The sequence below is a fragment of the Protopterus annectens genome, chromosome 4.part0 (genome assembly GCF_019279795.1).
Source record: "Protopterus annectens isolate FY-2018-M chromosome 4.part0, PAN1.0, whole genome shotgun sequence".
Lineage (NCBI taxonomy): Eukaryota > Metazoa > Chordata > Ceratodontiformes > Protopteridae > Protopterus > Protopterus annectens.
In genome coordinates this window covers 757,283,987-757,299,837 of record NC_056733.1, presented here as the reverse complement: position 1 = coordinate 757,299,837, position 15,851 = coordinate 757,283,987, and the positions used below count along the sequence as shown (strand labels likewise).

The 15,851-nt window shown below is 40.9% G+C and overlaps 1 protein-coding gene across 2 annotated transcripts in view; it reads left to right on the top strand.

The window, feature by feature from the left end:
• GOLGA3 (golgin A3) overlaps positions 1-15,851 on the top strand; it is a 1,508,539-nt gene that overhangs the window by 1,035,825 nt on the left and 456,863 nt on the right. For both annotated transcript variants that reach the window (XM_044068715.1, XM_044068714.1), the window contains exon 15: positions 3,279-3,495. In XM_044068715.1, the coding sequence (XP_043924650.1) occupies positions 3,279-3,495 (217 nt within the window). The remainder of the gene's footprint in view (positions 1-3,278; positions 3,496-15,851) is intronic.

Sequence of the window (15,851 nt, the reverse complement as noted above, 5' to 3'; positions counted from 1 at the left end):
GAGTGCATGGCCCTGCTTTCTTTGTAGACTAGTTCTTCAGGTCTGGGATCTAGCTATCCAGTATCAAGCGACTCTTCAGGCTATTTACATTCCCTTGGAGCTCAATCTAGTGGGTGACTGAGCAGGTCCAGTACACAAACTTGCCAATGGATGCTTCTCAGAGATGTTACTCGACATTTTCCATCAGCGAGGTATTTCTTGGGTTGATCTTTTTGCCTCCTCGCTGAACAAGACTGCTTCCACTGTTCTGTTCCAGAGTCCCAAGTCCTTTGGCTTGGAAAGTAGATGCCTTGCCTTTTCCTTGGAAGGAGATGTTTCTGTACACCTTCCCTTCCCCTGCTTCTGAGAGTCTTGCACAAGATCAAACTGGACTATCCCAAAATCTTGTTAGTGACTCCCATTTTGGCCCAGACGGCATTGATTTCCCCTTCTATCTCACTTGGCCAAGAGCAATCACCACAAGTTACCTCACTGGGTAGACCTTCTCACACAAGACACAGGGTCTTTTATCTATCCTCACCTGTCCGCTCTTCAACTGATGCTGTGGGTGATAAGGTTTTGATCCCTTTCAGATATCTGTATTCTGAGGATGTGCTTCAGGTACTGCAGGAGGCCAGGAAGTCCACCATCAGAAGATCATATTTGTCCAAATGGTAGAGATTTTCTGTATAGTGCCTCTGTCATCATCAGGATTGCATATCCGTGGAGTTTCCTCTGGTTCTCTCTCATTTGTGTGATCTGCTCCATGCTGGGTTGGCATATTTTTTCATTTAAATCTCACCTAATAGCAATTTCAGCTTGCCTGTTTTTGACTCCTCCTCTGACCTCTAAATTTGAAGTCAAGCAGTTTCTTAAATGCATCCTTTATATCAGGCCTCACAAGAAGCTTATTCCGCCTTCCTGGGACTTCAGTTTTGTTCTTGAAAAATTGACTTGAGGCTCTTTTTGACCCTGCTGTTTCAGCTTCCTTGTAATGTAGTTCTTGGAAGACTGTTCTTTTGGCTCTTACTTTGGCCAAGTGGGTATCTGAACTTCGGGCTCTCATGGCTGTTCCTCCTCTCTGTTTTCCATAGAAACAGGGTGTCTGTTCATACTAATCCTTTTTTCCGCCCAGCATGGTCAATGAGTTGTTCTTTAAATCAGTGTGTTCATTTGTCTTCATTTTTCCTTCTCCACAGAATGTCAATGGGAAGGTTCTTCACACCTCAGATTTGCACAGACAGATCAGATATTTGGATAAAGATTAGTTATTTGCAAAGCTGAGCAGCTTTTTGTTTCCTTTCACCCCAGGTCTTTGGGTTTTGCTGTTTGTAAGCAGATCATTTTTTCCTTGATTTCTAAAGCCATTTATTTTTATTCATTTCATGGTAAATGTCTTGCCTCTTCTGTGAAGGCTCATTCTACCAGAGCTGTTGCTTCCTGTGGTGCCTATTTCAAGGGTCTGGATATCACTTCCATCCTTGAGGCTGCTACTTGGTCTTCTGTCTATACCTTCACTAAGCATTGTAAGTTAGATGTTATTTCCAGGGCTAGAACTGGCTTTGCTAGGGCTATCCTGCATGGGTTTCTAGAGGGCACTTCAGTGCCATCCTCCCCCCAGTATTCCTGTTGAGCTTTTGTACTTCCCTTCTGTTAGGAATACAGCAATAGTGCAGTTGTGTAAAATCTTAGCATAACATTAGATGTCCTTCTCTTTATTGTTGCAGTATTTGCTCTGTCCCTCCTGCTCCCTCTGCTCTAACCTTGTTCTTGCCCTCCTGGCCAGGGATTCTTCTCTCTTGTCTCCTTGTGGATGCACAAGGAGTGCGGGTGGCACTATGCCAGGGTAATCCTATGGCTAGGTTTGTAAAGGCCCCAGGGCCATTAGCCTAGTACATACCTATGAACACGTCCCCCTTTGTCCCCAAGGACATTATGTTCCTTCTGAGGCTTTTTCAATTCTGAGTGTGTGCATCTGTACATCACCTTTATGCCCTGCGCCTTGTGCAGGGAGCATAAGTGTGATGTACAGCACCTGTAAATATTAAAAGCTTTGGTATACTGGCCAGATGTTAGGCTGTCCTTGACATGAGATCCCTTCTGTTAGGAATACTGCAGTAGTGAAGAGAAGGACATCTACTGTTATGGAAATATTTCACATGACTGTACTTTTTGAGAAAACTGCATCAGTTTTTTTCACTCTTGTATAAGTTACTTTTGCAAAATATCATTTATGAATTTTTTTTTTCTACGTGTCAACATGATCATCTAGCCCTCCTGACTCCAAGTGATCCATCTATTCTTGTTCCTGCTCACACCCTACCTCATGCCATTGGGTGGGAGGTCCTCTTTCCAGGAAAATATCATATGTATAATTATTTCAGCAGACTCTCCCCCTTCTTGTTAGCAGTCTTGTATGGCTGCTGAGTTTTTTTTATATCTTATATTCTCATCCTTTTCAAGTTTAGGTTACTGTATGTTGTTTCCTCACTTTTTACAAGTTTGAGTTGAGTCATGCAGTATGCATGGCACTGATCATTTTGCACGCCTCCTACATTGTTCTTTCATGTGCACTTCCTCAGTACCAGCTGCTGTGCCGTTCTGCCTTGAGATTATGTTGTCTGCAGAGAGTCTCCTGTAATATAAGCAGTCCCTCTCACCTGTGCCTTGAAATGATTGCGCTGGTATCAGTCACTTGATTGCAACTCCACCAGACAGCTCCTACCAGTACGAGACTAGTTACTTGACATATGTCACTGGTGCCATAGTCAGATTTTCATGTCTCCATGACCCAGGAAGACATTAATTTTCTTTTAGTTTTGTTGTCTTTTCATCCTCAACGTTACTGTTGGTCAGAGGTAAATGATATCAGAGGTTAAGTTGGTCTTTTTGACTCTCATCACAAACAGTAGGGACACTGTCATCATTTTAAATGTGGAATATTGTGCCTTATGCAAAATTGCAGCTTTTGGTATTGTAGGAATAATCTCAGTGTATCTATATTGCTTTTTGCAGTACTCTGAGCTGGTTGTGGGACACAATATGTCTTTAGTGCATTTTTTTAACTGCTTCAGATGTGTAGTCAGCACAGCAAGGAAAGTAACTGTAAAGATGGGACATTTACACATTAATTTTGGAAACATACTGTTGAATCTTCTGAAGAGTTTTGATTCAAGGACATTAAGGTTTAAAAGTACGCTTTTTCTTGTTTTGAGGAGGTATATTACATTTAACTGACATGATCAGTGATAAATGACACACTAACATTTTCCCTCACTACAATATACTTACAATTTTAGAGACATCACAGAGCAGAAGCAGAAGATGAAGAAACTTGGTAGCGATTTAACAAGTGCACAGAAGGAGATGAAATCTAAGCACAAAGCTTATGAAAATGCAGTGGGAATCCTTAGCCGAAGACTGCAAGAGGCTCTTACTGCCAAAGAAACAGCAGAAGCTGAAGTGAGCAGACTAAAAGCACAAGTCACAGATGGAGGTGATAGTCAAGCCACTTTGGTAAGAACTGAGATATATTTATATGTGGTTTTACCTTAGTTTGTTTTTTGAAGTTCCCTGAAAAGTATTCACAGTTAAGGGCAGATCATGGCAGGGTATAAAAATGTTCATCTCTGCACACAGATATGATGTAAAGTCTGCAAGGTTAATGAGAACTTTACTTAGTTATATGTTTTTATTATATCTGCTGGAATCAACTCTGAACACAGGTATAAAGGCTCATGACCGTACGAGTAAGTGAAATAAAAACAAATGAGATTTTTTTTAAAGATAGTCCCCACACTGCCTTACTTTAGTTTTTTTTTACTCTTGGATCACTTTTTGGAGAAAGAATGATCACTGTTGTGCATTATACAACTTGTCTAGCTAATTTTTTTTTGGGGGGGGGGGTGCTGCAACAGCCATCTACTAATCACTGTCCCTTGTAGTTAAGATCTCCTCAGTCACCCATCCAGGTTACCTCAATCGGACCTCAAGACCCTAAAATTGGTCACATGGTTTCTCTAATTCTAATGATTGCCAGAGATGCCAGGCTTTCTTCCTCAGTAGTCCATATCATATTTTCTCAAATAAGCTCAACCAGAAAGACTTACAAGAGCAAATTAAAGCATTTTTCAATCTGTGCCTCTTCTAAAGGACTACATCCATTTTCAGCAACTTTACCGGAAATTGTGGAGTTTCTGTCAGAACTAGTCAAGGCTAACTCAAGTTACTCTACCATTATAGTCCAATTAGCTATTTTAGACATTCACATAGGGCTTAACAATACATCTAATGCTTTCCCTCAGTGTCCAAAGCCTTCCTTAGAGGAGCCTTTTTATCGAGACCCCCAGTTCACAATCCAGTCCCTTCCTGGGACTTTACTATTGTACTCCAATCACTAACCCAAAAGCCTTTCAGACGAGTGGCGTCTGTAGATGTAAAGTTTTTCCTGGAAAACTATTTTTCTGGTTGCCATTACATCTGCAAAACGTGTCTCAGAATGACATGCATTCTCCTGTAAATCTCCTTTCCTTATTTTCCACAAAAACCTTGTCAAATGAGAACATCCCCTTCATTTATTCCTAAAGTAGCTTCAGAGTGTAACTTGAACCAGCAGATCGATTTACCAGTTCTTTCCAAATTTTACCAACAAGAGAGAACATACTCTTCATACCTTGGATGCACAAAGACATGGTTCTGTCTCAATAGTACCAAGAATTTCAGAAAATCAGATCAGTTGTTTATATCCTTCTCCAAGAATAAGCTTAGACAGTCAGTGTCTAAGATAACCCTATCAAAATGGTTCACTGACTGCTTTTCATTTGTCTATGATTCATGAGGTATGCCTTTACAATCAAAGCCTAAGGTTCATTCTACCAGGGTGATGGCTACTTCAACGGCATTTGCAAAGAGTGCTTATCAGTGAGATATTCTCTGTAGCAACTTGGTCTTCGGCTCATCCCTTTGTATCTCATTACAACTGAAATATACAGTCTAGAATTCGCACATCTTTTGGCTCTGCCATACTCGATTATGTCCTTCCTTGAGACCACCCAGCTCCCTGTCAGGTAGCTTGGGAATCTGTCGCAAGTGTTGAATCAGATGAAAAAAAGTCAACATTGGATACAAAAATTATGTACTTACCATAATGATAGAGCCATGTTGTCTTCTTTTCATCTAGTTCCATTCCCATCCTTCCCTCCCCCTGCCATATTGTCATCGTTTCCTTCAAGGAATCAGACAGATCTTCTATGGACCCTGTCTTACCACTTTGTAACTCTGACTACAAAGTGGTTTATGTGTTTTCATCCTTATCCTTTCCTACATAATGTATCACCAGTTTTGGTCATCCAGCAAACTTGATCTGAGGTAATTCAGGCAGGAGAGGGGAATTGTGGGTAGGGGAGGATTCAGAGTACTCAGATCCAATGCTTTGGTATAAGGTGTCAAGGTCGTGTATGAGCAGATCCAACAACTCACATGTTGAACCAGACAAAAAGAAGACAACAAATCGATTGTTACAGTAAGTAGATAACTTTAGTTTTTGTTTGTTTGCTGGGAATTAAAAGGAGTTGGGTGATTTAAAACAGTATTACATTTTTTTGTTTACGGAATGCTTTTATTTAAGCAAACTTCTTGTGAAAATGTGAGAAGGGTTCACATAGAGATAAGAAGCAACTGTATACAAGATCAACATGTCAGACAGTGTGTACATGAATGCTACAAGCTGGAAACATATAGTCCAAGGAATTCTCATGTCTAATATGTGGGTGTAATCCCTTTTCTGCAGAATGTCTGTTTAGTCAGTAACACGACATGTATAAAGCCTCAAAGGTACAGACAAAAAACAGAGTACTGTATTATATTAAGAAATGTAGGTGCAAATGGCAGTGCAACAGAAGATGCCTTTCAATAGAAATGAGCATGTAAATTTAGCAAAGAGGATTTCAGGATGGATGTTCAGCAGAGTATCAGGGGCAAAGGAAAGTGGGTTAATACTAGTGAGAAGAGCTCCAGTGGTGATAGAAGAGAGGAAATGGCAATAATAGTAGATTTGTAGGAGTAAATGGCTATTGGCATAGGAGGAGGATAGTGCCGGCATTTATTTATTTTCCACATAAACATACTGTTATGGAGATTAGCAGAATTTGGAGAGAAATAATACATTTTCAGCAGGGAATATTTGAGTGAGGACTGGAACCTGATTTGCAGTAGTGAGGATGCATCAAGAATCCTAGAGGAGAAACTTTAACAAAAGAGGGCAGACTTCTGAACATGTGTACGTGAATATTTGGTATTGAAGATGTCAGTTCAGAAGTAGGAAAAAACTGAATTTACATAATCTTCAGGATAGCAGAGGTAGACTGGATAGAAATTATATGTCAGAGGATCATCTGTATTTAATTGCATGTTTTGAGACCCACCCAGTAACTGTCAGATCATGCACCAATGAATACTTAAATATGCAGGGTTATGATGTAAAACTGAGACACTGGCACTTTCCTACTTAATCTGCTAAAAACAGAGGAATTTAAAGAATGGGTAGTGGATATGTTTTAAGTGTAAAGAGAATTTTCTTCAGAAGTGATAGCTAGTGAGTTAGATCACATGAAAAATGTGTTTAAAACATTTTAGAAATAAAATAGAGAGGAGATATGGGTAATAAGTATTATTTATGGGGGCTGGCAAAGGTTAAATGTACTACAGAATAAGGAAAATCTTGCAGAGCAAGAGGAGCAACTCAGAGTGCTAAAGGGAAAATAAGAGAGTATTAATATAATATGCACGAGTTTAGAAAGATTGCTGTTAACTCTGGAGTTCAAAAACTTTTTGCACACTAACTTAAGCATCAAAAATAGAGTTGTAGCCAAGCTTAGAGAGCCTGTAGCAAAAAAAATAAAATAAAAAAATAGAGAGATCCTATAGCTATATTAGAGATATTTGTAAAATATATTTTATGAAAATTTTAAAAAGGAATGGGAAACCAGTTAAAAATTGAAATATTTGTGGAAGACTTGATTATGCCAAAGTTAGAGTAAGATGATGCTCAATAATTAGTAGCAGGCATGAGGTAAAGCAGTGACGTATAATCAATAATCAGGGTGGTCTCCAGGAACAGTTGGCATTGTTGTGGAAACTTAGTACTTAGGAGGGAAGAAAGTGATTATGATTTGAATGATTTTGCTTAACAGTATTTTAAAGGGGGGTTACTAGCATCTTGGTATTAACCAAAGAGTGTAAAACCCTTCATACAGACCCATTTCAGTTTTAAAGCACGATTATGTAGCATTTGTCTATACAAGTTAAGAGATTGTCAGAAGTGCTACTAAAACTGATAGATATGGATCCATGCTGTTTTAATGTCTGGAGGCAAACATTTGGCAAATTAATAGAACAGTGAAGCTCCAGAGGGAAGCAGACTGCAAGAAAATACTACTGCTGCTGCTGTTGGTTAGTCTTGATGCAGAGAAAGCATTCAGCAGAGAAGGCTGGGATTTTAGGAGTAGGGCAGTGGTAGCATTTGGCGTCCGTAATGTAATTAGAGTTAATAAATATGGTTTATATGTTTTTATGGAAACACTTCATATAATAAATATGTTTGAGATTACAAACAGTTGAATAAAGGTAGAAGTGATCGAAACAGAGACCAGATAATCTAATTTTCTGATAAATACATAACTTGTCTCTGCCACCTTTAACTTTCTCACAAATGTGTGCATAGTTTACATATGCAGCGAAAGTAATATTTTGTGAATTCTATGCCTCTACTATTACTGCAGTTTTGCAATGAAACTGATCTAACATGAAGGTAAGCTTATTCATATTTGTCAAATGTTCTGATTTTCAGGGATGTCCCTAATTTTGACTCCAATTTTTGTATGGTCCCTCTTAATCCCTCCAAACATTGGTGACTTTTGGGGAAAATAAGGTGAATTACATTTAATAAATAATGACAGTAGAGTTATAGACTTCTTTTACTTCAGAAAATGGTTATTAAATTCTCACACACTTCTCTAAATGTGTTGAGTTAACAGTACTAATATTCTAAAGTGTGTCTCTGATTATTTTTGGATCTGTCCATGATTCTTTTGAGATTTGTCCCTGGTTGGTTGAGCTATGAGCTCTTTTTTATGTCTTATAATTTGAGCATTGCAGTAAATAACAGATTATAGTAATATTAGGTCTGCTGTTTCTGACCTTATGTTCTGATCTCCTAAAGACAGAAATTCAAATTTTCTGCTACTCAGGTACCTAGATCCATAGTGACTAAGGTGCAAACCTTCTTTTGAGAACTTTTTTTGTATCTAAGACATACTCCTAGTGAGTAAATATTTTTATGTTGTAAATGGAACACAGTTGTATAAGCCAGGTGTTAAATATTCACACCTTAGTGTGCTTGTAATCATTCTGTTTCAGAGACGATAATCTTACTTAATGCAACTGTTGCATTCTAAAGTCAGTAAAGCTGTAGTTCAAGAATTTAGGATAGTGAGCGCCTTCTTGGTTTCCTAACCTGGTATCTCATGTGGTGGGGACTAAGCATCTTAACTAGATAAGTCAGGTCACTTGCCAGAGATGACAAGTGCATGTGTTGGTGACTTCCTTCCTCAGATAACAAAAAAAAAAAAAAAAAAAAGAAAATTGCATGAACTGCTCCTTTTTTATAGAACATCCTACTGACATCCTTGGTTTGAGGAGACTATTGTTTTTATGTGGACACCCATAGCTCTGGAAGTCCGACTAGATGAATGGAGAGTTCCTGCAGAAGTATTGTGAAGGACACTGCAGCAGTGATCCCTGTATTCCTTGTAGGACTGATATCTTCCTGAGTGCTCCTAGTGTACTTGCCAACCCCATCCATTTCTCTCCGATTGCTCTACTCTTAGAGCTGGATTTCAGGACTGTTTAACCCTCCCAGTTTCTGCACCATGTTCTCTCAAGACCCACCAAACCCTAAGTGCCAATTAGTGTATTTCCTGAGCACTTGGCGTACACCTGTGGCCTCTAAAACATACTTTTTATTCAGGATTTCTCTTTCCACTAGTGTGCACACAACTCGGACTCCCTCCTACCCCCCCCCCAATATCCACATAATAATTACTGTTTCTTACACTGTACTTCTGTCACTCAGATTAAAGTACAGCTAACAGCACCCCCTATATAAGCTATTACTAGCTTCTATTTCAACAAGTATAGCTCAGGGTTTTAAAAAGGAACTGACCTGCAGTTTTCAGGGGCAATTGATTGTTTTTTCTCTAACAATCCTGCCAGAGTGGCTTCGCCTCTCTGTTATCAACTCACTACCATGATTTGCTGAAGCTTACAGAGCCCCTTGTTTTTTCTGTAACAATCCTGCCAGAGTGGCCTCGTCTCTCTGTTATCAACTCACTACCATGATTTGCTGAAGCTTACAGAGCCCCTTCCCTTTTTTTCTTGCATCTGATCCAAGTTTACTACTAATATTCCTTTGCAAAAGCATGCCATTTTCAAATATTCCTTGTAGGGCTGATATATTCCCAGGTGCTTCGAAACTAGTGTGCTTGCCAAGTAATCATTTTCTGTTTATTGTCTGAGTGTAATGAATATTGTCAGAATCATAATGTGCTGCATTGTATGTGATATATGATGTTGTAGGAAGGATCGATCTGATGTTGTCTATCTTCATTCTGTCCTCAACAAGTGGGTTTGGATCCGATCCATTGGATCTGACTCTGTCGTTGCTAAAGCTCGCAGCCACCAAATCTCTTGAGCTTCTCCCTTACCCACAACACACCTACCAAATTACCCCAGATTTCATTTGCAGCTTCTGGCCATCAGACATGGTCTACCATCTCTCTCAAGCTGTGTTTAAATAAGTAAAAATCTGTTATTTCTTTAGTTTTTCACGTATTGTGACTAATAACTGTATAACTCTTTTCTCTGTCTCGTTCCTGATGTTCATCGTGTTTCACTGTTGCAGTCATTGCACTAGGGTTATCCTGCTAGCAGGCTACCCGCAGTCTGCCTGAATTCCAAAGTCCTGGTCCAGCGTCGGTTCTCTCGCCTCTTCCCTGACGTTAGTGCACCAGGGGTATAGAAGATGCAGCCAATGCCATTTTCTCCAGTCGTTCTTGCCACGTGGTGCCCAAAGCAAAAGCAGTTCGCAAGTGCCGGTCGGCCAACTCCTGAGATTTTCGAATTTGAATTTCAGATCCGAAGTCTTCAATAAAGCGAAGTACCCTGTTGGGGAAACTTTTTCCTTGCTCCAGACCGATGTCAGTAAAAGTTAACAATTGTATTTCTTGTGGGAAGCAAATACCTCATAAGGATTTTCATTCTTACTGTATTCCTTACCTAGGCCCTGACCACAACGTTGTTAGTTGTCGGTTTTGTGCTAGATTCAACCAACGCACTATTAAGCGTCGGTTCGATTTTGCTTTACTTTACTTTGGCTGAAGGTTTAACTATATCATGCCGTCGGAACAACCGACGACTGGAGTCCATACAAAACGCAAGGACAAAGAAAAAGACCGGTATCTGAGGTCCAAAACGGACGACGAAGCCTCTTCAAGGCCAGTCGCCGGTTCGCCGGTTTTCAGTGAGGTGCTTTCGCAGCCCCTGACACCCGCTACCTCAGAGCCACAGGCCGCCTCCGACTCCCACGTGGAGACAGCTAGGCCTCTGGAAACTCAAGGTATTGGGCCTACGGAAACAATTCCCTCAGATGGGTCCAGAGCCGCTGAGCAGGCATCGGCTTCTTGAGGGTGTTTTCAGATCTACACAGCTTACTCTCAAGACCTCTTCTACAGCCAAGGCAAAGTCTAAAACACGTTTAAAGACAAAGAAACAAGTACAGCATTCTCCTGGACACTCATCCATGCCAAAGAAACAGATGCTCAAAGTGGCCGAGGACCTAATTACTTTGATCAGGGGCTCCCATCCCCCTCCTGATAAAAGGCCTAGGCAAGACACTGACTATAACTCCTCTGACCAGGTTTCTATTTCTTCTGACTCCTCTTCAGAACAGGGGTATTCTCTCCCTCCCTATGAGGACTGTGATGCTGAAAAATCTCTCTTCAGCCTGTCCTCCTGAGGACTACTCTTTTGGGGAAACCCTGCACACCTTGAGGGAACATTTCCATTGGGAGAGCCAGGATTATTCAGAATCCAAGAAAAGGCTCAGAGACCTTCTTTTATTGCCTCAGCACAGGCCTCTTGCTATCCCCCCTGTACTAGATATTGTTGATGATGTTTTTTCTGAATCCAGTTTGACTCCTGATTCTTTACCCCTGCACCAGTTAACTACAGGGTTCCAGAGTCTCATAATTTTTTTTATAAAAACCCTGCTGCTGATCCAGAAACTATTTCTCAGGGTCCCAAAGGGGTCAAGGCTTCCACTGCAAAAAAACCCTGTTCCCTCTGATAGGGATTCTAGAGCACTGGACAGATGGGGGAAAAAAGTTTACACCTCTGCTACTTTAGCTGTAAGGGCTTTAAACTGCCAGTTCCACATGCTTAAATATCAACAATACCTAATGTCTTTGCTAAAACAGAAAATGCTTACAAGCTCTGAATGTCCTGAGAACAAGGAAATGCAGGATTTATTGCATGCAGCTGAACAAGTGGGAAAGCATACTTTGCAATGTGGTTTTGATTCATTAGAGGCATCTTGTAGAGCCACAGTTACAGGTTCTGTCATTCAAAGGCATGCTTGGTTAAAAGAACATAGTTTACCTGATCATGTTAAAGCAAAATTATTGGATGCTCCATTACAGCATGATACTTTGTTTGGTGTTAAGGCAGAAAAGGTGTTAAAGAAAATGGAGGATAAAGCAAAATCAATGCAGACAGTAAAGGATTTCTTACAGGTTCAGCCACCTAGATTTAGCAGGAACTGGCCTACTAAAAATTGGTCCTTTCCAGTGTCAGACAGGCCACAAAGAGGCAGATACAGATGCCCAAGAGGCAGATCTCAGCCCCAAGGCTTATACAGACCTAAGCAATAGGGTACATCAGCCCCCAAAGGCGGAAAAGACAAATCACAACCTTATAGAAAACAGTCCCAATAACTTTCCTCTACAAAAGCCAAGCACTTACCTTTTGGCAGCACCCTTAGGGGGAAAACTAGTGCTTTTCTCACAAAATTGGCACATGATCACCCAGGACAAATGGGTACTGAATATTGTTTCTCAGGGTTACAGGTTCCACTTTCACACCCTACCAAGGTCAAAAGGTATGCCAGACCTGCCACAAAATCAATGGGCAGAGGCACAAAAACAAAATTCTGCTCTCATGGACAGGAAGGCTATTCAAAAAGTACCACAGCAAGAACAGGGGCAAGGATTTTACTCAAGATTTTTCTTGGTACCCAGAAAGGACAAAAAGCCTGGAGACCTGTCTATTCTAAATACTTTCCTGGATGTTCCAAAATTCAAAATGTTGACACTGCAGCAACTTCTACCCATGCTGGGCAAGAAGGCTTGGCTAGTTACTTTGGACCTCAAAGAGTCATACCTGCATGTCCCAATCAGACAATCATGCAGAAGATATCTCAAATTCATAGCTGGCTCAATGCATTACCAATTCTCTGCACTGCCCTTTGGCTTATCTACTGCGCCCAGGGTCTTCACAAAATGCCTGGCACCAGTAATTGCATTTTGCAGACAAAAAGGAATTCAGATATATCCCTACTTGGACGACTGCCTTATTCAAGCAGAGAGCAAGGACTTTCTACTAAAGCATGTGGCGTTTGTAAAAAGATTACTAATTTGCCTAGGGTACACAGTAAACAAAAAGAAATCAAAACTAGTGCCCTCTCAAGAGATAATATTCCTGGGTGCAAGCTTAAATACAACTGCCCAGATGGCTTATCTCACGCCAGACAAGCAAAGGCAACTGAGTCATTACTTTCAAATGATGGCAACAAAGACCCAGCTACCTGCAAGAAAAATTCTGCAGGCTTTGGGCTTCATGGCATCCTGCATCCTGCTAATTCCATATGCAAGACTGCATATGAGGAAGCTACAATGGTATCTAAAATGGTATCTAAAAAGTGTTTGGACTCAACATTGCCACAGCCTGGAAACAATAACTCTTATTCCCTGCCTGCAACATGAGTTTCGATGGTGGGCACTGGCCTGTAACCACAACAAGGGACAGCCTTTCACTTTACCCACAGCCAGACAGACACTAACAACAGATGCATCGGATTATGCCTGGGGGGCACACATGGCAGGAAAATGTATTCAGGGCACATGGCCCGCGGACCAAATGCATCTTCATATCAATCAAAAAGAGATGCTAGCTGTACAGAATGCCCTGACAGCCTTCAAGGATCTACTACATCCAGGACAACTATTGCTAAAGACGGACAATACTACAGTTATGTGGTACATAAACAAGCAAGGAGGCACACATTCCTACCCCCTCTGCAGGCAAGCCATAACTTTGTGGAACACAGCACTGACCTATCAAGTACATCTGCAGGTACAATTCCTGCCAGGAAAGAAAAATACACTGGCAGACAAACTAAGCAGAAACCTCATGGACCCTCACGAGTGGAAACTAGATCCACAGGTCTTCAACATGATAACAAGGAAATGGGGATGCCCTGACATAGATCTTTTTGCCTCCCCTCACAACTGCCAACTTCAGAGATTCTGCACAAGGATTTATCACTCACAAGCATGGAAAGTGGATGCTCTATCATTCAGCTGGAAAACCCTAACAGTTTATGCCTTTCCACCATTGCCTCTCCTTCTCAAGGTGCTCCTAAAAGTTAGACAAGAGAAGCCAAAAATCATTCTGATTGCCCCAGACTGGCCACTCCAGCACTGGTACCTAATCCTAAAGAGCTTGTCTCAAGGCCCAGCCTGGACATTACCTCAAATTCCTCATCTTCTGACTCAACAAAACAATCAGATCCTGCACAGCCAACTCAGAACCTTAAATCTGGCTGCATGGCAAATAATATAGCCACTCAGAACACACCTCTCTCTAAAGCTGTTACGGATGTCATTTTGGAAGCCAGGAGGCCCATCACCAGGAAATCTTATGCAGAAAAATGGAAGAGATTCTGTGATTGGAACCAGGCACAAGGACTTGAACCACTTGTTCCAAATATTCCTCAGATTTTACAATACCTAACTGAGATGCTGGACAAAGGCCTATCCTTCTCATCAGTTAAGATCCATGCCTCTGCCATTTCAGCTCATTACAACATGGAGCCTCCTATTTTCTCACATCCACTGCTAAGACAGTACCTCAGAGGGGCAAAAAACATAAGACCCCCAAGGAGAGCACCGATACCTACATGGGACCTCAACTTTGTCTTGGAAAAACTCACACTCTTATCATGGAAAACTGCTCTGCTCCTAGCAATAACTTCAGCAAGAAGAGTCTCAGAGTTACAGGCATTAATGACGGTGGAACCTTTTATCATTCTTCATCCGGACAGGGTTTCTCCAAGTACAAACCCAACTTTTATGCCAAAGGTAGTATCCAATGTCGCTATTAACCAAACCATTAATTTGCCAACATTTTATCCAAATCCCCAGAATGAAGGGGAGAGGCTTCTGCACTCTTTGGACATACACAGGCAGCTACGCTTCTACTTGGACAAAACAAAGGCTTTCAGAAAAACTGAGCAACTTTTTGTAGCATATGCTGCAGGATCACAAAGAAAGGCCATCTCAAAGCAGACTATTTCAAAATGGATAGGACACTGCATTCATTTCTGCTATGCACAGCATGGCAATTCAGTGCCTAAGTATATTAGGCCACTTTCTACCAGGGCAGCAGCCACTTCAGCAGCCTTTCTCAGAGGAGTACCAACCAAGGAAATCTTGGAGGCTGCAACTTGGAGTTCAGAGCACACTTTTACCAAGCATTATCACCTCTTATATATATACCTCTTTACTCTAAATCCAGAGCAGGCTTTGCCAGTGCAGTTCTGCAGGGCCTCATAGCCACTCCTAATCCTATTTAGACCCAGCCGCCCTACCTCAGCTTTGGGATTCAACCCAAGTGTAATGACTGCAACAGTGAAACACGATGAACACAGTACAGTTGTGTACCTACCATAAATGTAGATGTTCAAGTGTATTCACTGTTGCAGTCCAGGTTACCCACCCTCCATCCCCCTTTCTTTGCTGGGACTTATCTATACTTCTGTATCCTATACAACCTATGTGGTGTATTTGCTTGTAGATGAAGGTATTGTTTTATTTTACTGTATGTTTTTATAAGCAATATCTATTGCCTACCTTTTTGGGGGCACCTGACATCTGGGGCAAGAAAAACTGAAGAAAATGGTGTCGGCTGCATCTTATATACCCCTGGCGCACTGACGTCAGGGAAGAGGTGACAGCAACTGACGCCAGACCAGGACTTTGGAATTCAGGCCAACTGCGGGTAGCCTGCCAGCAGGATAACCCTAGTGTAATGACTGCAACAGTGAATACACTCTAACATCTACATTTATGGTAGGTACACAACTGTACTTTTTTCCGCTTCTGTTTGTACTCCCTTGCCCTTACGACTTTGTCATTATCCTCTTTGTATCATTGTTGGTATTCCCTTGCTCTTCTTTTTTCTTCCTAGTTAGTGCAGTTAATGTGTTGTATTTGTAAATTTCTATTTTTGCTGTTGCCCTTGTTCCTTTTTTCATAATTAGTACACTTTGATACTGTCACTAGCATCTCCCTTTCCCTTACAACTCTGTCATAGTTCTGTCAATATTATTGTTGGTATTCCCTTCCCCTTTTATTTATTTAAAATTTTTTTTTTTTTTTTTTTAAAGAAAGATAGGAAAGGTTTTTTGCTAGCTGTTATTAGATTGTCTTGTATTTCTAGATACTGTATTATGGCTGACAAACTTGCAAGGTTTAAAAAAT